Genomic DNA, 25,166 nt, shown 5'->3' on the forward strand with positions numbered 1-25,166 from the left:
TCAACAGTAACAGAAGAAGAAAAAAAAGAAAACTTAATTATTACTCCAATTGTCAATTCGTCACTGCCAGTTTTTGAACCCCACACCGACTGCACCACTTGATTAGAGAATATATTTGTTTAAGGAAATTTCGTTTTATTGAGAAAAAAATTTGGTTTATTGTTCTAAACTGTGATGATGATGGATGTCGTCCTTTTATTCCTATTTGCATATAATCGTTGTACGATCTTTGCCCGCGCTATTTCTTGAACTGTCCGCTTTAAAGCTCACGGCAAACTATCAATCTTAAATTTGTCCTCGGAAGAGTTTTCTTCTCATAAAAAAAAACACTTTAAACTGTCATGTTGGTTGTACTTGATTTTACGTTATCCGAGTGGTCAAAGAGGCGCATAGAAAGTTCTCTACTACTACTGGCAGTGCGATTCAACAAGGAGAAAGACACACACATTTATCTCAAACTTCATATACTAAAAAGGGCACTATATCCTACACCTAGTTACAGATTTAGGCACGGTGACAATAACGAGAGCCCAGGCTTACTTGTCCGAAAGAAAATCCTATCCTATACCGGGCTGGCATGAGACAACAAAATGTTGACAATGTTACTAACAGACAAGGAATCAAATGTAATTAGATCGTGAGGACTGAACAAGGTGGCTACACGAGAACGCTATATTTTATCAACTTAACATGGGTACATCACCGCTTAAATGCCGCGAATCCATCTGATCTCTGCCTGTGAGACTGGTGATTTTCGGCTCTTGACGAAGCTCTTTGGGCGAGGGTTACTGGAGACGTCTCCTCGACGACAGCAGGCGGTCTTATAATACGGCTATAGTAGGCTGGACGCTCAATCGGGGTGTATTTTCTTCGCTGGAGTTCAGGCAACTTGCAGGCCACTCTAGTGAATCCAGACTCTATTCGCAGGTTGATTGACTTCAGGGATAGACTATCTTCGTCGATACGTGGTGTTCAAATAGTTGCAGGACTTTCAATCGGGGTGTATTCTCTTCGCTGGAGTTCAAGAAACTTGCAGGCCACTCTAGTGAATCCAGAATCTATTCGCAGGTTGATTGACTTCGGGAAGAAACTATCTTCGTCGATACGTGGTGTTCAAATAGTTGCAGGACACGGCGTGTTAAATGGTCTCTTCTGACAGTACTTCGAGGCTCACGATACTTGCGATAAACGGCGTGTTAAAATGTTCTCCCTGAACGGTACTCGAGGCTCACGATACTTGCGACCACTTGCGTCCACGATACGTCTGACTGCCTCGAACACCCGAACGTGACTACCCGCGGTCGGCCCGCGCTCTCCCTTAAATACTGCGCCGGTCTCGCGCAGCGCTCTAGCTAGGCGGTTCCGAGCTCCTCCCTCGAAATCTCGAGTTTATGTCTAACCTCAATCCCTAATTTTATGTAAAATTTATTCCTATTCCTATTCCTAATCAGGCGCGCCGCGGCGTTGAGCTTTCTTTCTTTCTAAGCTCTGCCATGTCCTGCTTGAAATTATGATTTCAAGGTAGTTTGCTGGTCAAAAAATATCCTCATAACGCAAGGGATACGAATGAAATTCAGTTTTCTTTGGCTGACCGTGACAGTGGAATATATTTATTCATAAGAAATTTTCTTATAGCGTCTGATAATTAGGTTGATTCTAGGTATATAATTCTGGTAAAGTTGACTTGGTATCATTCCTACGCAAAATTTTTTAGATGAGGGTAGGGAGAAAAAGTGACACGAAGTGGTGAATATATTTCAAGCCTAGCATTCCAAAATCATCGAGTGATATCAATTTATTTTACTAGAGAATATACTTGGCGAAAATGTTCCGAATCGTTCATCTCAAAAATAACTTCGATTCTTATCATGCATTTAACCGTAGCCGTTACTCTGAGCTGATCCGTGGTCCGTTACGGATAAACAAACATTTTTTCAGTGCCCGTTTACTGGAATTAAACAGCGTGTTCAAATAAACAGTGGTTCACGGAAACATCTAATCGTAACGGCAGTGTATTTACTTGTGTTACTTGAAGATAGTATTTGCTATACTTCAGTGAGTCTCTCAAAGCGACTAGCATGCTAAGACCTCTCCGATGGTTCAACGGTATACAGGCTTCACTTCGACCGCCGTGTTTGTTACCAGCAGTCCATTTAGTCCATGTCCCACGAATTATGTGTTACGGTACATTGATAATTTGTTCCTTCTACATTTAAACGAATGCAAAATTTTTGTTCAACTTCATTATAGAGATGGCCATCGATGGCTCATCGATGTGTCATCGGTGCCATGAGGTAGTTATTGGTAGAAGATTAATTTTTCGGTTGGGCGGCCATCGGCAGGTAATTGGTGGCTGCACACGACATCGATGCCGCATCGATGCGCCGTCATTGCTCCATCAATAATTTCCATCTATATGCACCAATAATTAAAATCGGTACTCCCCCTATAATTTTCACTTGGGTCTCGTTTATGAGTTTCTTTTTTTAAAATAATGAACATGAGCGATTACCCTGCATGAATCCACAAAGAAGTGTCTTACTATGCTCTTGTCTTACTATGCTCTTGGTTTCATTTAATGGGAATTGTTATGTGATCGCGGCTGCATCTAAAATTTGTATAACCTTCGCGTAACTTAAGGGATTTTAGAATTATATTGATATATTTCATTATAATTTTTTAATTTTATATCGAATTGTACCCATAATCAGGTGAAACGAGCGTTCGCCAAGCGAGAAGTTATACTATCAGCGGGCGCAGGTGATTCTCCCAAGCTGCTGATGCTGTCGGGGATTGGGCCTAAAAAACACCTAGAAAAACTGAGGGTGAGTAAAATCCGAAGGAACAGGCGATAACAAATTTTAGATTAGATGGATTTAGATGAATCTAAATTTATATCCACATTCGTTGTTTTGTACCACTTATTCTTAATTCACATATGAGAGCACTACCATACCACAATTCAATTCCTGGAATAAAACAGCGTGTTCCCGTGCTCCCATCATTCGCTCAGCTTTGTTTGTGAATGAGATGTAGTATATAATTCTAATGCAAGACAATAGTGCTAAGAAGAAGCAATGATGAGAACATGAAATCGCAAGTAAATAACAAAATACATCACAATAAATTAACTCTGGATAGAACTGAAAACAGCATATAACTATAAATAAGCATAGCAATAATAAAAACATTTGGCAGCAATCAATTTTAGGGCACTAAAATGGGAAAGGGTCTGATTGAAAGATCAATTTAGTTTTGTCTGTATCCGAGGATTTTGAAACACTATCGCACGCTTCATTGAACGTAATTTTCGAGACGACACATAAAATAGAGCGTCAGCAGGAGAAGACGTAGCTTACCATTGCTAAATTTGATTATTTTATTCAAGGGCAAGAAGTCGAAATAAAGAAGCAGGAGGAGTTTAAATTTTTTCATGTTTAAAATTAAATAAATATACGTATATATTTTACTAATCGGTTCAGATTGAAAGTCGAGTCGACCTGCCGGGAGTTGGACAAAATTACCAAGACCACTTATATGTCCGCGGAATAAGTTGGACCATTCATCCCAACATTTCGTCTTCCATTTTCGAACGGGTCGGGACGAGTGCCATTCTGAACTATTTCGAAAGGAGATCAGGTAATTAATCCACCTAAGGCTGTTCACAGAAGCTCCCTTACACGAGTCTCTTGTTATAATGGTTTATAATGATCCTAATTATACTTTTGATAACACGTAAATTCTTTTGCAGTTGACATCCCCTAGATTATGTTGTATAGTTGTATTTCTCTTGCGTAGAAAGACCCTTTTTTGAATCGGCTATCATTGCCAGTACCTACGATAAGTTCTAAGTACTCATTATGAATCTACATGAGTGCGAGGCGATAACATACTGGCAGAAAAAATCCGGTAAAAATTAAAGACGAAATATCACGTAGGCAGAACAGGATACACACACAATCATCAAATTATTTTGTAGATGAAAGCTTCGAAATGAGAAAGAAAACAAACGACGAACCCCAAATGAGTGAGAATGAAATCGACGGACTGAGACCCTAGGTTTCAGTCCGTCACCTCAAAGCAGTTTCAAACCCGGCTACTCTACAGCCCTACTCTCCTCCCAATCTCGCATCAAATCGCAACCGGTTTCTACTTTAGACGGTGTCCTTCCCGCAACGTGGCAGTCGCGATGGACCCGTAGAAAGCCTCCGACAGTGTCGACTACTCTTTTCTGTTATTCATGATTGCATAATCTACCCTACACCTCAACTTGATCCGTTGGCTATGTTTGTAAAGATCACTGTAGTTATTGTCTTATCAGAAGTTGACGATATACACAAAGCTTAGAGAGATGCTTAGTTGAAATACGGCAATCCAGTTTTATTGTTTCCGGTTACAGAGCGTGTGATGACTGAACAGGAGAAAATTTATCTAACCATGTTAACAAAAAGTGATCGATTTCTTTAGCGGATCAAATCAAGAAGTAAGGACGGTTGCTACATGTTCCTGCCTCTACCTGCAATCCCGGTCTCCTTTCAGGAGCATAAACAACAGAGCTCCTCAAGAGTCCATCATCTCCCCAGCTATCTTCAACCACTTCAAGCCCGGTCCCGACCTCAACCATCACCTCTTACGCAGATAACCTCACCATATTTATCACTTCACCCAGACTAGACACCTCGAAGGAGGACCTGACGGTGCTGCTGTCCGGCATCTCCGCCTGGTTCACCGTCTCCGCCTGGCGGTGGAAAAGACAAAAATCCTAGGAGTAACCTGGGATATCCCTTTACTAGGATACCAACTCACGTCAAGGAAATAGCCTCTAAAGCAGCCAGCACCTTACGCGTCCTGAATATCCTATAACTGGCACCTGCTGTGGTTTCTCGAAGGAAGTCAATACCTACAAATCCATCACACGACCAATCCTTAACTATGCTGCTTCAATTTTTTATCTTCTTGCCTTCCGATACGCTGTCGCGAGTCTACAGGTCGTGCAGAACTCTGCCTTTGAGGCTCGCTTACCGCTGCCGCAAGATGACTGCAATATACTACCTACAAACTGAAACAGATGTCCTTCCCTTGGCTAGTCACCTGAATTGCGCTTGCTCGCCGTTCATTGCTACCGCCTTCCATCCTTCAGACCGATTGTCTCCGCCTCTTCTGGTGAAAGACTCATGAAGGCTACAACGCTCCGATCATCTCGAGGCGCCCGTATTGACAGTTGGCTGCCCGCCAGCGGGCTTCTATGGGGAGGCCAGAGGCTATCCTTTGCCGAGTGATCCCCTCGCTAACTGCGATGACCGCGGGATGTAGCAGGGACCTGGCGCCCTATCTTCCCCAATTGCGTCCAAGGGAGCCATGCTCTCTCGCCCCCTACCGCTCTGAACTCGCTCAGCTATAGTCTAGTTTTTGCAGCCACCTTGCGTCCTACACATTCATGGTTGGGCTCTCTGCCAGACTCAGCTTCTCCTAAGTTTGTGGATCTCCTCCACTCCACTGAACACCTTTTTTCCTGCCCGTCCTTTCCCAAAGACCTCACCGTCTCTTCTCTATGGAACATCATTTGCAGGCTGCAGCTATTCTGGCCTCCCTCCCATCATTCGCTCACTTCCCTTCTCTCGCGGTGGCCTCTCCAAGTCAGCCTCCTTCCTCAGGGTGTATGAGTTACAGAAGCAATGAACATCACAAACACATTCGAGAACAAATGGCTAATTGGACCAACACCATCGAGTTCAAAATCATTCCCTTTATTATGCGAAAAACACCTGACAACTACATTGATAACACTCATTACCCATGCATAAACAAAAGCTTATAGTTTTATGATATAAGTTTCATGTTAAATGGTTTTATGATCAAGTGCTTTCAGATTCATGGCAACAGCATTATCCCCACAAATCTACTCATAAAACATATATTACATCCACTCCAACCAAACATAAAGCATATTTTATATCATGCAATTGTTGGATCCTCTTTCACATCTCTCAGTTACATCGAATACCGCCACAAACAATATCAAAAACACTACTTCCCGAATTATAAATGTCTAAAATGCAGCCCTGCGATTCATCAACTATCGACACTAGTCCGACTTGATGTATTCTCACAAATACTACAGGCACAATGCAACATTCCATTATATAAACACGGTCCTTCATCAAACCAACCATGGCACTGTCGAGTTATTAGCTCCACAATCCGACGTTATTCCAGCTCTTAAATAATACAAACGAACCTAATCATGCAGTTAAGGCCTTTTACCTTTCACATCTTCATTTCAATTTCTCCTTATCCTTTCTAGTTGCTCTGTTGCACTTCTGTTGTTTACTCATATTCCTTGTAACACTGCCACCATCAAGCTGGTCAAAACATTAAAATACTTGTTGGGATTTTTGTAGTTCATCTCCAGAATCAGTGAACGTGAAGTTTACTAAGTTATGTAAATTTCATCTTATCATAATTTTCCATCTTGGCATGGGTTATCATCGATCTAAGTATAAACCTGGAATTTCAAATGAGATTATGAACAGCTTTCAAATGATTGTTCCATACATGAACTAAATTACTGTCAACAGTGAATTTATTTTTGAAGTCTTCGGCATATTATTGAAGGTTCAGGTCAGTCAAAATCTCCGTTTTTTTTCAACGTTCTTAAATGGGCATTAAAGCTACTCCTGTTTCAAGCTAAGTTATGACTACAAAAAAAATGAATAACTTTTCGTGCAATTTTTGCCACCGATGGAACGTTTTCCGAACTCAAATTGTGATTTCTGCCTCCGGTCCAACTATTAACATCGCGGAAATTTTACACCATATCATCGAATCTCTTCATGATTAAATCGACAAATTTTACGACCCAACAGTAAATATCCGCCAAAAAATACGAAATTTTAGTTTTAACGTTAAACCTTATTTCATTAAAGTGACTTTCTTTGGCTGCAGGTCCGTTGACAACTGCAGTTGGAATTTGTGCTCTGTACCAATTAAATGTAGGCAGTCCTGAGGAACCCCATATTCCGGACATTCTGATAACCCAAGAAAATGGACTGCTGGGTCAAGACTATGGTCTCCCCTTTCTTTCATATTACAAGCAATCGGTAGGTTTTATAATCATTTCCCATGTTTTTGTTATAAATCTTTTTATTGGTTTAATCTGAAAAATAAAATATAATGGAATATAGTATATTGCATTCACCATAATAACATTAGCGAACGTTGGCTCTTCAGAATGTAAGAATTTATCGCATGTGTTTCCCACTTTTTATCAATTCTGTTTATGAATGACACTAAAGTTATGATCACCACACGTTGTTAGACTAACATGATTGATCGAATCTGCATTTTTCTTCACTTATCTGTACTATTTCTTAACTTATTTAAATTTATTGTGGTTAATACATTGCGTTGTGGCCGCAAAAACCCAGATTCGCATTTTGTTTCAGGCACCAATTTACGGGAAGGGACCCGAAAAAAAAATTGTTAAAATAAAAAATAGCAATTCTTTAAAAATTTATTGATTTATCAAAAAACCTTCATTTAGAATTTGATGGAGTGAAGTTCGTCACTTGGGACAGTTCCGCAAGTTTGTCAATACTTGTATGTTGATCTTCAGGAATTAGGTCCCTAATTTTCTCAACATTATCGTCACTGTGGTAAGTGGAAGGACAACCTGAACGAGGTTGGTTGTCATTTGACAATTCCCCTTCTTTGAAGCATGAAAACCATTATGAAACTTGCGTTCTCCATACGCTCTTCGTAGGCTTTCTGTGGCATTCCCTTCTGTTTTCCACATGAAAAAAAAAAATATTTGTCAGCATGTTGCTCACAAAAATCAGGCATCATGAAAAATGGACGAGCGCTCAAAAGAAGTGCCATAAAAAAGCGCGAATGTGAAGCACAGCACCAATGCGTTGCACACTAACTGGTGAATGTCGGTGAAATATTCACGTAGTGGGAGACTTTGGTAATACCGAAACTTCGCCCACTTCGCCCAGGCAGTCCGTGTCGTGGCGCACAAACTACTGCAATTTATATGCTTTATAATTTATACGCTTCGACCACTCCACATAAGCCTTTTATGATCGTATATTTTGGTAGTACTTGTGGATAAATTAAAACACCGGAGAAAAACTACCGTAAACTCAGACATTCATACTAAAGGGCAGAGGTGGGCAGTAGCACGCTACCTGTAGCGGCCGCTACATTTTCAGTAGCGGTAGCGGCGCTACATTTAAGCAATTGTAGAGGTAGCGCCCGCTACATATTTAAGTAGCGATACGAGGTTTTGCCGCTACAGCGCTATCGCTACATTTATAGATAAAGCCTTTAGATTTTACTTAATAGTATTAAATATTATTTAAAAACCAGCATGATACATACATAACATAAATTACAGAATAAAACTGTACGATTTCCGTGTAATATTGTCAACCTCAGCCTGTTACTACTGTCAACATGTTAGTTGTTACTGTTAAGTTGTTACCAGTTACCACTTATAGGTATTTTTTCATGTTTCAGTTTGCTTAGTTATTTTTATGTTTCACCTTCCCTACATGGTTGTCTACTTTAATCTACCAATCTCAAAAATAATCCACGTATACATATCTACACAAATAAAAGACTGCTTTTTTATATGTATATGTGGATTATTTTTGAGTTTGGTAGATTAAAGTAGACATCCATGTAGGGAAGGTAAAATATGAATATAACTGTAATTTTTATTTACTGTATCTAACCCGTACTAGTTCAGTTAGGTTAACTGCAATAAAGTTGCATTGATATGTTTTGAAAATGTTTTATTATCTTTAAATGTTTATGAGTAAATCCCAATAGCAGAACAATAAATATTTAGAGATTTTCAATAATTTTGGCCGTTGTAGCGGCTAATGTAGCGGCGCTACATTTTACTGTAGCGGTAGCAGTAGCGCTCGCTACAATCTAGTGGGTGTAGCGGTAGCGGTAGCAACCGCGAAATTTAGAGCATGTAGCGGTAGCGGTAGCGGCCGCTACATTTCAAAGTAGCGCTGCCCAGCTCTGCTAAAGGGTCGATTGCCGAAGACCACTACTGCCTCTGGGGCCATACTTTCAAAACTCGCTAAGTGAACGTAAGTACTTACGCTCTATTTTCTTGTCTATGATTGGTGTATTTTGCTTGAAAGGCCGTCAGTGATTGGCTGTTGAACTTACGATCTCCTAACTTCTTTGAAAGTATACGCCCTGGATGTAATGGACCATCATGATTTCTGCCTTCTGGAACGTAGCCTTCAACACTTCTGGACAATTTTATCTAGGCCGTGCGTCGAACCAGCCCTCGGTCGAACGGCCACTCGTCGAAGGACGATGAATTTTGTAACTAAACAACTATGCTATCTGCAACCTAACCTCAGATACAATGAACGTAAATTACGTAATTTAACGATTTCAGGATGTCATATTCGATATGCGGTCTGGTGGTGCACGGCAGGTTTTATGCATGGCCGGAGGCTGATTGGTGGATCACGGCTGATTGGTGGATGTCCGGAGAGATCCAAGGCGTTCGATTCTGGGCTTATTGGTGGTGCACGGCTGCGCTCCCATACTAAATATGACAGCGTACATTAGACAACCGATCGAAATTCCCACCTTACGATACGTGTTTTAGCAAGAACCATTTGCTTAGTTTACTAGAGGCACGAAAATTAATTCACAGACAAAAAATTCAAATAACTAGAGAAAAATTAAGAGCTAATTGCTAAATAAAATTACAGAAAAGTTAAGACAAATACAGATTCAATTAAATATATAATTCTAACAAGTTTTGTCGTTCATAACACTGTATTTTATAAGCACAATACATTCATAATTGTATTTACAGATACATGATTACTATCGACCGATCAGCGGGAGAGATGGTTTCTCTATGAGCCCGTTGCTGTCCAGACCCAAGAGCGTCGGGACGGTAACCCTCATGTCAAAGAACCCTTTCGACCCGCCCGTCCTGGACCACAATTCACTAAGTCACCCCGACGACGTCGAGCTCATGGTCAAAGGTACGTGTGAGCAAGAAAATGTAACTACGTCGATAGTTTTCGTAATCTCGAAATTTCGTAGATCCACAGTGTTTTACAAATGATATTTTTATGTTATTTAATATAACGCTTTCGTCCGTTTTCCATTTTTTCTGCATGAAGCCACTTTTCGTTTTAATCCAAAGCAGATACGTTTAGATATTAACAATAAACAATGCAAAATGGAATGCAACAAGTTTAACTGATTTATTCACTTATGAATGTTCCAAGTCACTGATTTAACTATTTTTACTAGATTTTCTTCTTGTCTTAATTAAATCCTTGACTGATGGGACATAAACTTTCATAAATTTCAATCACATCTGAAGGTCTGATGACTCGAGTTTAGTTACTGTTATTTACAGCGCTCCGAAGTCTAGGTACGATTGAATGTAATCTATTAATTCACTAAAGCGCGCTTGGGTAGTTTCGCAAGTTTCAAAAATAAGTCACATTTGAGAGTTACAAATATGTAACGTAACCTTCGCTTATAGAGGATGTATCATGGGAAACGTATAAGGGCTTTCGTTTAATTTTGCATTATAAAATATGGTAAATGTGTTACGATAAAAGAGAAAAATAACGTCCGAAGACTGCTTTAAACTTTGAGTAAATTCTGGTTATTTTTTGGTCATTGTGCTTATTGGATGCTATTAATCGCTCCTTCTTGATAATAGACATGAACGAAAATTGTATCCAATTCAACTATTCTTCGCACTCCCATCTTTTCTCGACTCCCTATAAGTGATGAGTGAAAAACAATGTTAAGGTCCACTCAATAAATAAGCAGACAAATCTTGGTTTCCCCAAACTTTTAATAAATAACTGTGATGATAAACAAATCACGGATGCAAGAATACAAATGAATAAACCGTGTATTTCTCTAGCACTTCTAACTCCGGCCTCACGTTTTAGAGCCTTTCTCTGTGGTGGGATTCCCGTACAATGACGAAATACAAAGCGCATCTAAACGAGTTCACGCCAAAGGTGAATCAAGACGCTAAACGATAAATTTTTAGAGTCCTATTGCAATCCCTTACAACAATATATTGGCCCGCTCAAACTTTTTCAAGATGGCGAAAACCGATGAGCTTAAGTAAGAAAATAGCTTTCTGCACCACAAATTAGAAAGTTCTTTCAAGCGCCGACAATTAGCAATAAAACACGTGATAAAAAGACCTAAATATCTGTCCCACATTGGAAATATGGACGAAGCCCAGGCACTACGTAAATATCAGTATAATAACATTTACCTAAAAAAGTATTTTTTGAACACCATCAGTCAGCTAACATGAATTCATCGTATCACAGCTTAGTCAGTTAAACAGAAATAATCGATGGAGGACTGAACTGTTGTGTGACATTTCATTTGAGATTCAAGTTTCTGCGCGCAAAATTATAACTGATCAGGAAAAATATTGCTTATTGTCATTTGAAGCTCATTTGTGCCTTATGTTTTTATTACACATTAAAATTGATTAAATTCATGTTTATGAGAGTCAAATTATTTTTTGCAGCTGCCAAGGTTTCTCGAAGGCTAGGAAATGCCAAGATCTTCCGGCAAGCTCTTGGCGCTGAACCCATTACAAAGGTGAGCTTTCATATTCATGACAAGCGCGATGTAGAAACATCTCTAGAGTGCTAAAAAACCAATGCATGATTTGGAAGTCATTTCCAAAGATAACGGAAATTCTTCTAACTGTCGGGAGCTTCAGTGGGCATAAAAAAATCTGATTTTCTTTCCGCTAGCAAGACCCAGGAGTATCGAAAAATATCACATATCAACAGAATATCGTGATTTCATGCTTTTCAATGCCATATTAAAGAATTCGTGTTTATATATCGTTGAGAGATCAAAAAACTGCTTGAAGAAAAAGAAAAAATTGTCTCAGGATAATTATTCAAGGTATTAAAAGATGCTATACCTCTGTGACTAGAGCAAGTAAAAAGAAAATAAAATATCACATAGCCCACTTGAAAGTTATGAAAAACTTTTAATACCCTGAATAATTATCCTGAGACATTTTTTCTTCAAGTATTTCAGGACTTTTTTGCATTTTTTCTTCGAGCAGTTTTATGATCTCTAAACGAAATATGAATACGAATTCTTTAATCTGCCATTCACCTCGACTACAGCATAAGTGCTCTGGTTGATTGTTCAGCCGATTCCTGACTGCGCGCATTTCGCGTTCGAATCGGACGACTACTGGCGCTGCTTCGTGCGTGGCTGGAGCCGCATTGGGATGCACATGTGCGGCACCTGCAAGATGGCTCCAGACTCCGACCCCATGGGGGTGGTGACGCCCAGACTGAAGTTGGTTTGATTTTACTATTATGTTGTTAGGGTACGCTGAATAGTACATTTGCACAGTAATGAACAGTAGATCTTGTAGAATCAACATTATTCTCCAATTGTTTGTATAAAAGACCGCAAACCTTCATTCAAGTAAGTAAGAAAATTTAAGGTATTATTATCATCATTTTCATTATTATAATTACTGGTTTGTAGAATTCCTACCTTCTAACTCAGCCTCTACATGCTGAAATATCAGACTAACGCAGGTGCTGCGTCCTCATAGTAACCGAAAACACGGAAATGTCTTGGTGTCATTTATGGCTGAGTAGAGCTCTATTCTCCTTCTGAGAACACGATCAAAAATCTCGCGTCGTTGACACATTGAACGTGACGCTTAATTAACAACGAGGGTTGTGCGTGCACTGCATCGACGCACATAAATAAAACGTAGCTAATCCAACATACGTAATTCACCTTAGAAGGTAGGCAAAGGTGTTCAAAGCATACGTAGTTGTGGGTCCACAAGGGCTCAGGCAGAAAGCAGGTCGATGTTATCTGTCAAGAAATTCCATATTTAATCACGGATGAGCACAAAAATAGGCATCTTCTACCAATCGAGACTATGCAAACGCAAGCCTTTGTTCGTCAAAAGCGTAGTGGGAATTATCTACGGCTGGATTGACTACGGAGTTAGAATCCAGTGATATTGACTGAGCGAACCCGGGCACAACAGGGAGATTCTGGCTCAGCTCAGCCTCAGTTCTGTGGTTAAATGTAATGACGGCAGAATACATGCACTTAATCACAGGCATTCAGCCTGAGACATGATTATAATTAAGATTTATGTTCAAAAGAAGATGTCTACTTCCTTCCTATTTTAGTTTAATTTATGGGTTGTACCTTGATGTAAATTATTTCGATTTTACCCTACGACAAATTCATCCATTTCCAGTTATGACGTCAATCCTTTAACTTTTCTCTCCGTGGAATTTTTAGTTCAGGTTTTAGCTATCCTACTGTCAGGTTTTTGCACGAGGGCCGGGGCACAGTGAAAAAGTTCTCACGCTGGCAGCTACGACTTGACAAGGGAAAGGATACAAATAAGCATGTCAACTCTTATATACTTAAAGACAGCAAATCCCACCTAATACAGAGCTGGGCACGGCAAAAATTGACAACAAATTTCTGGGCCTAGCCTACCCGTATTTGCAATTTCCAAAGAAGGCTACAATGCACGCTAATAATTTAACCTTCCCAATAGTACAAATCAAGAGGGCTAAAACGGGGATATTATTTCACCCGATCCCAAAAAGGGGTACATCACCGGCTGGAATGAAGGCGAGCGTCGACAACTTCTCCGGGACACGTTCGGTCACACTCCGGCAATACTTGGCTGCGGCGTTCGTTGCTTCTCGGTGAGCTTTGTCTGTCGGTGTTTTCAGAAGGGTATCGTGGTGTTATCTGAAGAGATGTCGTAATATACGCTGGAGGACTCCCCGGTGGCTCAATCCGTCGTAATCCGGCAATACTTGGATTTGGCGTTGATTTCCTTCGGCGTTGCGGTCTAACGCGGAGGGTTGCTGCTTGAACACTCGTAGAACTTTGCTTCGATGGAACTCACTCTGAGCGCGTATAACCAGGCTCGCGTTGTAGCTTTTGGCCGTTGATACTAGTTGTCCGTCTTGAATCGTCGTGGTTAACTTGCAGCACTATCTCTCGCACCCGCGGAGCTGTTTCCACAAATGCGTCTGGCTCTCGGCTAAGTCGTAGAACGCCGCCCAGTAGCTCTAACCGCCACTAACGCCGATACGGAACTGGCTCGCGGTGGCCCGCTCGCCCCTTAAATACTTCCCCGGTCTCGCGCATGCGCGCTAGACGGCTCGAGCTCCACACCCCTTAATTCAAAATTCGCTTCTAACCCCCAATCCCTATTCTTATCTTATTTATACTTTATTCCTATTCCTAATCATCGTCGGTTTTTTTAATAAATCTTTTAACGGTTATAGTTATACTCTCCTATACTAATCATATCCTCCTTTGCCCCCTAAAAAAAATCTAAGCTTCGATGTTTTTTTTCATTCTAGTACCCTCGATTACACAAATCAATTCTAAACACCCTCATAACGCGATCCAGTTGTATCGGTGTATATATTCCGACCTTCACCACTTTTACATTACCACTCCTACCCGGCTATCCCTCACTCTCATCTAAATAGTTCGCATTCCCTCATTTCCATCACCTGCAATTTCCCTCGACATGTGTTCCCGTCAACTCCCCTTTCGTTAATCTACTTAACCCATATCCTAAGAAGCATATCCTATTATACATGGCATTATAAAGAGAGATAGTATCCTATGATTAACACATACACCCTAGTCACCTATAGGCAACCTTAAGCACCTGAATTTTACCCCTCAACCCAGAGCAACCCAAAAAAAAAGATTTATAATAATTAATGTTAAACAAAAAAAAAATACAAAAGAAAATACACATTTACATCCTAGTAAACATTGCAGACAACCTAAATAAAATATGTCCATTTTTGCGCATATATAAAGAACAATCACAACGCAATTATAATTTCGACAAATAGAAAAAAAAATTGCAATCACAAACCACCGATAATTTTATGGACGTGACACTATACCGTGCAAAAAATAGTTTAGACGAATCACTAGAAATCACTTCACAAGTAAAAAAAATGCTGCCCGTCTGAACACCGTAAACTATGCAGTATCTCTACCAATTATCTCAATTAATTTAACACTTTGAACTTCTATGAGAACATCTTAGTATTACAGTATAACACCACATTGAATCAGACTCACTGCACTCACTATACGGCCATTAATTTTTTTTAGATACATCGCAAATGTAATGATTTTTTTGCCATCACTATAATGCCTGAGAAAGAACAAGTTCTTCTCAAACAAATTCTGGCATAGTATCGAGGAAGGCTAAATTTCACACAGTGGCTAAAATAAATTTTCGGCAAAACTAAGAATGTCAGCATTAAAAACGGAGTTTCTTCTATCAATCTTAATCTTTCACAATACTTCTTCAATTTAATCGCCCTCTATTTTGGGAATTCCTTGTTATGTTGTCACATCCTATAGGTATATCTATTGATACCCGCACTCGTTTGACCCATTCAGTTCCCTATTATTTATCGACACAATTTATACACAGTTAAATGCTCAGAAAAATCCTCCTTAATATCAATTAGTCGGTGGTCTAGCGCAATTTTTAGTGTCTGAATAAATGTGACAACTTCTACATTTACCTACAGTCACAATACTGGCATAAAATGTCTTACTAAACATCTCACAAAGATACGAAATCACGGAAAAACTATTCGTTAGAAATTATTTACAGCAAAAAAAAATAATGTTTCACAGAGTTGAGGTACGTCCGAGTAGGCAGGTCACTCTACTGACATGAACAATCAAATTCCAACTAAAGAAATGTTTTGTAAACTTTTGCTAAACTATTCCATCACTTTAATCGCGCGTCACTGAATTCTAGACAAATTTTAACGTGTATCCTTTGTGTTCACGTAGAAAAAAAAATAAAAAAAACGAATCTTCCCACTCAGAGAAGTTAGCTCAACTAAAAATTTAATTTTTCGTACACAAAAAAAATGAAAATCTATAACCACATTTGAAACAACTCTCTCTCCAACACCCCTAGTGTGACAATGATAGAAGAAGGAGAAAAAAAATCCCGCACTAACCATCCTACCACAAGGTTTTCTTCACATAAAAAGAAAGAATAATACTTAGCGTAAACATTTTAGAAATATTATCCAGGGTATTACGCTCCACTAACTATACTCGCTCACCATTGTTTCATGTTCATACACAATACACAACAAGTAATAAAAAGAAATGACGAAAAAAAAACATATCTAATTTATCACATTTTGAGACACGTACAACAAAAAAAACATGAGAATACACAAAAAAAATATTTCGAAATCCACCCTAATTGACATCCTAACGACACAGTATTGGTAATCGTCCATAAAGAAAAACTTTATATATCTTCCGTTGATAACTCCAAATTATTATCTTGTTCCTCTTGGTATCCTTTATCGCTTCCGAGGGTCCTAGAAGGAGAAAGAAAGAAGAGACAGAAAAGAAAGAAAAAATAATTGCCTCTTGTAGGCAGCCTAACGTAACAAGAGGGGTGAAAGAAGAAGAAAGAAAAAAAATGGAGCTCGTGCCTGCTGGTTCAGCGTGCCCCGGTCGTGAGTTTATGCTGCAGTGCGGCGGTCCGTGGCGAAAGTTCTCTTCCACCTCATCACACCGTCCGCGGTTTGTTGGGGGTACATGTGGAATAGGAGGGTTAAGCACACGTTTCCCTTACATTTTTTGCCACCCACAGGGATAGGACTCTTGAATTTTTTTTTTACCGCGAGATTTTACAGGAATTTCGGCTAGCACTAAATGAGACTCCGGGTCCCTTGGTACGAGGTCATGTTTTCTTTAACTCATCTTTGATTTTAACTGAGCACTGTGAATGCAACGGCGACTGGCCACATCAGGCCTACTCTTCAGCGCCGACATCACTTTGGTTTATGTAATTATGAAACGATCGAGTCCCATCCTGGGTCATGGCAGGCATACTGTTTTAACAAAAGAATCTATGATAGAGTATTATCCCTATTTCAGTGAACATACAACAAAAAAAATTCTTACATTCAGTTTATATTTGATATCGTCACACTTTAAACCCAAATACAAAGAAAAAGATCCTTATATATAGTTATTCACAACTTAGGTTATCTTACCATGACCCAGTGAGACGTTTTTCAACCACATGACTCCGTACCTTACAATTTCCTCTATGAGGGTGGGACCCGTCCTCTCCTTACCTTATGATGAGTTTAGGACGTCGTAGTCCAAGGTCACGCTGATGCGCCACCTTCGTCGTCCTCCGTCTCCGAATCGTCGTCGGATGTAACGTTGGACGTGTTCCGTCTATTTGCCCTCATTTGGGCCAGCTGATGCAAGATGCTGTTGCTTGTCACTAGAGTTCTGAGTCAATATCGGCAATGTGGATGAGGAAGAGGATCGGTCCAAGCACTGAGCCCTGCGGAACTCCGCTTTTCACCTTCGCTTCTCTCACCTTCGCTTCTCCTGTACACAGAGCTGCTCGATCGTCTTGCCTCTCACAGGAGTGGCCCGTTTCTGCAATACATCTCTTGGTAAGGCACGGTACAATTTAAACAATGTCGTAACCTTTAAATTAGACCTCCACATACATTTAAATTTTTATCCTATCAGTTCTACTATGCTCCATCAATCGATCATTGTTACATACATTCGCTAGTTGTTCGTACCCCTTGAATAGTCTCCCCCCTCAAGCTACTCTCTCTCTCCGTTTTCTCTTGCGGCGCGCGTAAGCGCTAGTAATCCTAGGGTCACTAAACTAACTCTTGCGGCGCGCCACTTATCGTTTTCTCTGAAATTACCCTCTCCGCTGGTACCCTAACCGATCGTTTTCTACTCCGCGTGTTGGGTGGAAATTTCTACGGTTGCCTTGGTAACCTTTCCCCTGTAGTTGCCGCAGCGCTATCTACTCCGCTACCTACTCGTGCGCGCCATGCTACATGTTGAACCGCCATACTTAAGAATTTCCTAGATTATTCCATATAACAATTTTCCTTTCGGCCATGCAACCATGCAAAAAAAATGTTTTACACTGCGTATTTGCCTCCGCTGGTGCTCGCTCATAGACACTCTTCGCAACCGCACTCACGGATGTTTTTATTCTCCTATGAAGAATTCGCATTCGGATAGTGAATGCACTATCTGCTCTTGCGTACTCTTTCTTCATTTCGTTGTAACCACTGCCCACTTATTCATTCCAACGCAAGGCTCCGATCGTCCAGATTCATTTGTCTCGGCGAAGACACTTTTCTTTTCATCGCTCCTTGGCCTGTCAGCAGCTGTTAATCAGCCGTGATTTTATTCTCCTCTCGGCTACAGGTACAGAACTGAGCGACTGTGCACTAGATCTCAGTCCTTCCCGCATAGCCTATTAATTTAGCGGGTCGAGCCTAACTTCCTACTCCTCGTAAAAGTGCGATACATTTATTCCTTTCTTTCTTCCCTTCCTATCATATCACTTCTTATTAATCTTCAGTAATTTTTCGGCGCAATTATAATCTAGGCCAACGTCCGACCCTCGGGCAATAGTGACAAGTCGCTACGTACGTTATTCGAAAATTTAAAAATTTTCTATCCTAGTTATTTTGTCGCGCACCTTCTCGTCTGTACCGATTATATCCTCGACATCTCATTTTTATTTCAATCTATAGGGTCGACCGTCATCGAATTGGTTCTTTCTCAAATTCGCTTCCTCGTAAGAAAGTACTGTATCCAGCGAATCCGTTTGTTCAATATCTCTGGCCAAAGATATCAAACTTTGAGTGCCCTCGCAAGGAAAAAGTCTAGTGTAAAGAGGCAATAGGCAGAAATTCGTTCCGATCATGGCGTCCCGTAACTTTACGACTCGCATCGCTCCTCCACAAAACTATCACTAATCGTAAGATGGACGGTAACGATGGCCATTAGACTTTCGTCTTATCCCCTTTAAAAAAATATTTAGCTGCAGCATTACGTCTTCTTATAATCCTCGCGGCATTCATCATCGCGGCTTTTTCATTATCTCTTTAATCCTCACTCAATTATCGCGGCATTCGTCATCGCACAATTTCATTATCTCATTAATTATCATCACAGTATTTATCGCGGCATTTATCATCGCAGTTTAATCATTCATCATCTCTTAATCATCGCAATCTCATCAATCATCGCGTTATTTTCCTCGCGGCGTCATAACTCCCCCTATCCCTTAATTCGGCAATATCGAATTAAACTGCAGCACCTCAGTACAACGTTTAATCTCCCGGCACTTAGAGTTTCACGATGTGAGATCTGTAGCTAGCTAGATGTTTCCATCTATTGTGCAGGCCTGCAGAGTTTAAACACACAGCTCATCGCCGTTTAAAACCCACCTATTTTCAATCATTTTTGCATTTTTATCATCGCATCCGGACGTAATTTGTACTCCTCGTTATATTTTCTTTATCGCAACCCTCGTCTTCGTAATCCTTATCCTCATAATTCCTCCTAAATTTTTCCACAGAATAATTCTTACTTAATCGACCCATGCTACCAAAAAGATATACTTCCTCCCTACCTATTTAATTCCCTATAGCGCATAAACTTCGTACAATAACTGTTATCGGGCGCTCTTTTAATCCTGTTGCATTTTCCCGTGTCTTCTCCACTTATCCTGCACTTCAGAATTTCGAATCTCGTTCCTGCTTTACAGTTCAATAAATTGAATTTCTCTTTGTCTCAGCTTCCCGCTCGGTCGAATTTCCAAATCCGCATTATATTTCAACTGAGAAAGACAAAAAAAACGATTGCTTTTACTAACTTCCATTTCTATGTTAGCATCTGACTGCTCTAACTGCCCCTGCTGCGGTAGTAACTTTACTACTTAAATTTCCACTGCCTTACTGCTTCAAGCGTCCGTCTAGAACCGAAACGTATACATTCCAAATAGCGTAATTTATGACCTCCTCGAGCGCGTACCGTTTATAACTCGAGTCTAACCGCGGACTTCACGACACGCCACGCATGAAAATATCGATAATTGAAGTAGAGAAATTCAAGTTCTTAGTGTCCTATCGTTCATGATTACTCGTGATGAGGAAGCAAAAAAAATAATTTTTTTTTCTTTCATAAAATAAATTCAAACCGTCGTTAACGCATGCACTAAAATCCCACTGGCGTGTCTATCGTTCCGCTCATCAATTATCGATCTTCTGACCTCCCTAACGTTGGCTGCCCAGTTCGCCGACCATAAACCGTCCTTAATTTGCTCGCCTTTCTCAGTATCGATCCTTGCCAGCTTGCCTTACAGTTTCCTTCGCGGTCAGTCTAATTTAGTCATGCTGCACTTCCTGCTTCGGCCTCTAACGACGCCTGCCTACCCTGGCATAGAATTTACAAGCACTGCTCAAAAGCAAACCTTACGAAAATCTATGCCTACAGCAGACTACTTAAGTACGAGAGAACCGAATTCCTCTGAGTTAGGAGGTTATGTTGACCTCCAAGCCCGAAGTTCCTATCTTATTTATCGCTCACAAAAATTTATTTTCTACCATAATCGGAGTCCTTTCTTAGTTCTACTCGCATGCCCTTAACTTTATCTCTAATACTAAGTATCCGTAGAAGAGAAGACTACCAAGGAAACTCACATAAGTAGGCCATAAACGGACTCCTACTCTCGAGTAGCTTCTAATTCTATCTCTTATTGATCAACTTAGAAATATTTTTACAAAAAAAAAACATTGAGGCCAGCATTAACCTTAAAAGTTTCCTACTTCTAAGTTCGTAGTTATATATACAGCTTATGTAGGCGTGCACTCGAGTGTGCTCTTAGCTATCGACTTATTGTTTATTTCCGAAGCCATAAAACTCCCTGGAGAACATTCCTTCGTTGTCCGTCTACGCCGAGCTGTATTTACAGCCGTCTACATTTTTGTCGAGAATTTCCTTTATCGGTAGGCAGGCTGGTCACTGTTTAGAGTTTCAGATTTCCCTTATCCTCTAACCGTTACAAGCGGTTAGCCTGCCCTTCTCAAGAGCCTAGCCTAACAATTAAATTTAACGACTTGAGAGGCCAGCCTCTCTATTCCCTCAGCTAGAACCGTCACTTGATACTACGTGTGCACTTTGCTTTCAAAACAAATTCCCCAGTCTTTTGTCGACAAGGGTTACGGGTTCGGGTTATTCAACGTCTGCAGAATCCTCAACCGTCTTCTCAACGAAATTTTCTACATAAACTTTCTTAACTCCGTAGCTGCTAAAGTTGTTTATTTTTAATGGCCTAGGACACGGTCGTTACTCTACCTTTTCTTGAAGAATTCTTTCGGAATTATCGATCGTCCTTCTAGCAGCCTCCCTTTTCTAGCTTTTGTTCTACTCTAGACTTTCTTATTGAAATTTATCCACAGTTTACAGCAATTAAATCCGCGAATATCCCTAAACTATCCTCACAAAAATTCGTCTAACCCACCTGGATACTTCAAATTTGTCTAAAATTTTGACGTACATTTACTCTGCAATGGAATTTCTAACAATATGTAAATTTTGCTATTCTCCAAATTCATGGTTATTTTCCCCACTAACATTTCAACCCTTAAGACGAGGGACGAGATGACCAAAATAAAGGCTTTTTGTAATGAATTTCCTTCAGTTAATTAATTGCCCATATAACTAATCTAAATCTTTTAGCGGAACCAAATTAAGGAATCAATCAATTAATTACGTTTTCTGACCTAGACTTCTTAACGATGAACTTGATTATCACTGCGTTTCGTCGGGACCAATTTCCCATAGATTATTTCTACCGGTTAAAAATATCTAAGTCTACTTTATCTACAACTGCTGCACTTACTTATACTTAACTCTCTATCATTTATTTACAAAAATTTATCGGGGCACCTTTCTTTGAGCCTTACATTATCTTGGGATATTCTGAGGTTTCAGCCTGGTCGTAAATAATCAATCTCAACTTTCCGCGGTCGACAGGGAAACCTTGTTCCACGGTCTGAACTCTGAGCTTATCTAGCTGCGTCGATCCGTTGGTTGCTCAAGTGTCGAACCCATTAATTTTTATCGTTTGTTTAGAAATCTCTGCCCTCTGGGCCTTTGCGTATAGTCGCCCTCAACCGTCGGCGCACAACTTGTTTTGAAAACATAGCGCGATTGAATAACCGCCCCGAAAGAACTTGCTCCCTGAGCTCCAACCGTCACGTGAAAAATAAATCACGGAGAGAAAGAAAAGAAATACATTTATATTCTAACATCCCCTCTAAATTTTATAGTTAAGTCGCTTCTCGTTCTCCCTTATCCGTACTTGTTAGATTTCTTACGCAATACATTTTGATTCTAATAATTCCTAACGCCGACACGCTATAATTCGCATTTCTGCCTACAATAAAAAAAACTAAACTTTCTATCAAAATTCCGGCGCTATTAAATTATTGCATGCGAGTGATTATATGTTTTTGCGAGCCTTTCTCTAATTTTCCGTCGGTAATTTAAACTCATTAACTGAGGCGCGCGCCGTTCACAAAACAAAACAAAAATATAGAATATTCCTAATCCTCTCCTAAGAATTATTATCCCGAATGTGTGATACTTTAAATGTTATGCACGCGCACATCTTCTTTACATCCTTCATATTAAACTGAAATCATGAATTTCATCGTTCCAAATCTTACTGTCGCATGTCTACGGCTGTCCATTTTATGGCTCGCTATTCCCTATTTATTCCTGGTGCTCTGATCTCTCTCTGTGGTCACACTACACTCTGTGGCCCTTGCCGCGATCTGACCATTTGAAATTGCTTCATTCCCACAACAAAGATTGTTCGAATTGGACGCCCAACCTAAGCCTTGCTTCTAATTTTGAGAGAAAAATTAAATTTCTACGCGTCTCGCTGAACATTGCTTCGAAATTATATCTACATAAGAAAAAAAATCGTCCTATCACGGAAAAATTCTATCCCTTACCGAGTATACCTTGAAAATTCATTCTCATCAGATTTATTGAAATTACCCCTCGTTTTTTTTAATCTCCGCGTGGACGCCGCAGTTCCCTAAGTTTAAGATGCATTTTACTAAGTTAAGACGCAGTTTCCCAAGTTTAAGACGCATTTTTACTAAGTTAAGACGCAGTTTCCCAAGTTTAAGACTAGCCCGTCCCACTCTTCACATCTCGCGAAGGGAAACGAATAGAAACGTACTTAGTCCTTTCGTCTGGCGCGTATGTAAATCTCTAGACGTAAGTTATTAATGCAGCTTTACCGTGGCGCATTCATCTCATCAAGCGAGCAACAAAACAAAAACAAATAATCACCAAACGAATACTACTGTTTCTGACCATCGTCGTCGCAAGAACAATAGAAACAACTTTAAATCGGATAGCATCTATGGTTAGTCAGCCCAAGCGCCTTTGCAATTTTCAACTTGCGTTATGCGAACGTGGTCAATCGTGCGAGCTCAAGTAACGGTTGCGACTTAGAACTATTTACATCCTTAACCCTGATGTTGATTCGAGGAGCTAAAAAAAATAATAAAAGAAATTCTCAGACGAGCTTACTTCTTAGTCATGCTATCATCACCCTTACCATTACCTTAGGGGATAAGCTTATTTCTACGGAGCTCGTACATGCCCTTAACTACTAATCCATATCCGTAATTATTTATACATTTCAATTTTCTGACGTAACGTACTGCGTGCTATCGTAATCTGCGGTGGTTACTGTGCAGATACAATTATGGTGGGTGCTCGGGTACTGGACCCAGAGAGCGGAGCGCGTACCTTGGCGTCAGCTGGGCCTGCGGTTCTTCCCTCGGCCGTTCCCTCGTCTGTATATATATTACCGTGGGTTGGTCGGTCCCCTTCTGCTCCCCCTCAGCCTTACTCTCTCTCGCGGCCTTGTCCTCCTCTTCTTTTTCTTCTCTTTCGTTACACTCTGCTCCGACGTTAAAGTACGGCGCTTCGTCGTCTTGTGTAGCCGGCTTAAGCCTGTTGATATGTACAATTTGCATCCGCCTTTTTGCACAGAGGGGTTCAATTTCATAATTTACTGGCCCCAGGATTGCGGTAATGCGGTACGGGCCTATCCATTTCAGTTGAAATTTAGAATGAGGTCCCCGTTTCTTGGCATCATTACTGAGGAAAACCGTGTCGGCAAGCTTTAAGGCTACCAGCTTAATTTTCTGATATTTTACTGTCAAGTCGTGTGCATTGTCACTTGCGATTTTGGCATTTCTAAAGGCTTTTTGCATGCGGGCAAAAGTGCTCGCGGGGTCATCGTCTTCCCGGGAATAATTTAGTACGGAAGGTTTGGTCAGTTCCATATACGGAAGAGATGGGGGTCGGCCGTAAAAGACGGTGTAAGGGACGTTTTTTTATGGATGCGTGGTAAGAGCAATTAAGGGCGAAGATTGCGCAATTGAGCTGATCGTCCCAAGACCTCGGATCGTCGTGAATCATTCCCACGAGCGTTTCTTTGATTAGCCTGTTAAAAACTTCCGTCATTCCGTTCGCCTGGGGTGGAAGCTCGTGGTGAAATGCAATCTTATCTTTAGTAATGCGCCAATCTCCCTGGAAATATTTGAAGTGAATCCTCCACCTCTGTCACTAACACAGTTTTCTGGCACTCCGTAACGTAGTCTAGAAAAGCGTTGGCGATTGTCTTTGCTTCTTTGTTTTCTAATGCATAAGCTTGCACGTATCTCGAGAAATGATCGACGATTGTTAAGATGTACGATTTTCCTTTTAGCGACGGTGTTAGTTTCCCTATTAAATCTACACCAACGCGCTGCATCGGATAATGAATCGCTGGAAAATCCTGAATCCTTCCTTTTAATCTGCCTTGATGCTTCCGTCGCTGGCAAACTGTGCACGCGGCAATGTGTTGTCGCACGTCTCGCAGCAGGCTGGGCCAATAGAACATTTGCTTCGCTCTATACACGCTTTTTACTATACCAAAATGGCCGCCGAGCGTAGAATCATGAGCCAAATACAGGGCATTACGCCTCAAACTTTCTGGGACAACTAGGCGTAGTTTTATTTCTGCGCTCTCGGGTTCTTCATTTCCTTGTTGCTCAATCAGGAAAAGACAGCCGTCGTGCATTGTATATTTTTCGATAAAGTGTGCATCGTGAATCTTCTGAGTCGTGCCCTCGAGTATCGCGATGGTTTCGGCCAAATTATCGTCGGCC

At 40.5% G+C, this 25,166-nt stretch overlaps 1 protein-coding gene across 1 annotated transcript in view; it reads left to right on the forward strand.

Moving 5' to 3' along the window:
- Positions 1-2,711: 2,711 nt before the first annotated feature.
- The window catches only part of LOC108679726 (glucose dehydrogenase [FAD, quinone]), a gene marked incomplete at its 5' end in the record, with an annotated part of 38,685 nt that continues 16,230 nt past the window's right edge, over positions 2,712-25,166 (forward strand). Inside the window, 6 exon segments of the mRNA XM_018168439.2 lie at positions 2,712-2,825; positions 3,483-3,639; positions 6,946-7,100; positions 9,857-10,031; positions 11,567-11,640; positions 12,212-12,363. Of these exon segments, the coding sequence (XP_018023928.1) occupies positions 2,781-2,825; positions 3,483-3,639; positions 6,946-7,100; positions 9,857-10,031; positions 11,567-11,640; positions 12,212-12,363 (758 nt within the window).

This window comes from Hyalella azteca, unplaced genomic scaffold (assembly GCF_000764305.2).
Source record: "Hyalella azteca isolate HAZT.00-mixed unplaced genomic scaffold, Hazt_2.0.2 contig8769, whole genome shotgun sequence".
NCBI classification, from domain to species: domain Eukaryota; kingdom Metazoa; phylum Arthropoda; class Malacostraca; order Amphipoda; family Hyalellidae; genus Hyalella; species Hyalella azteca.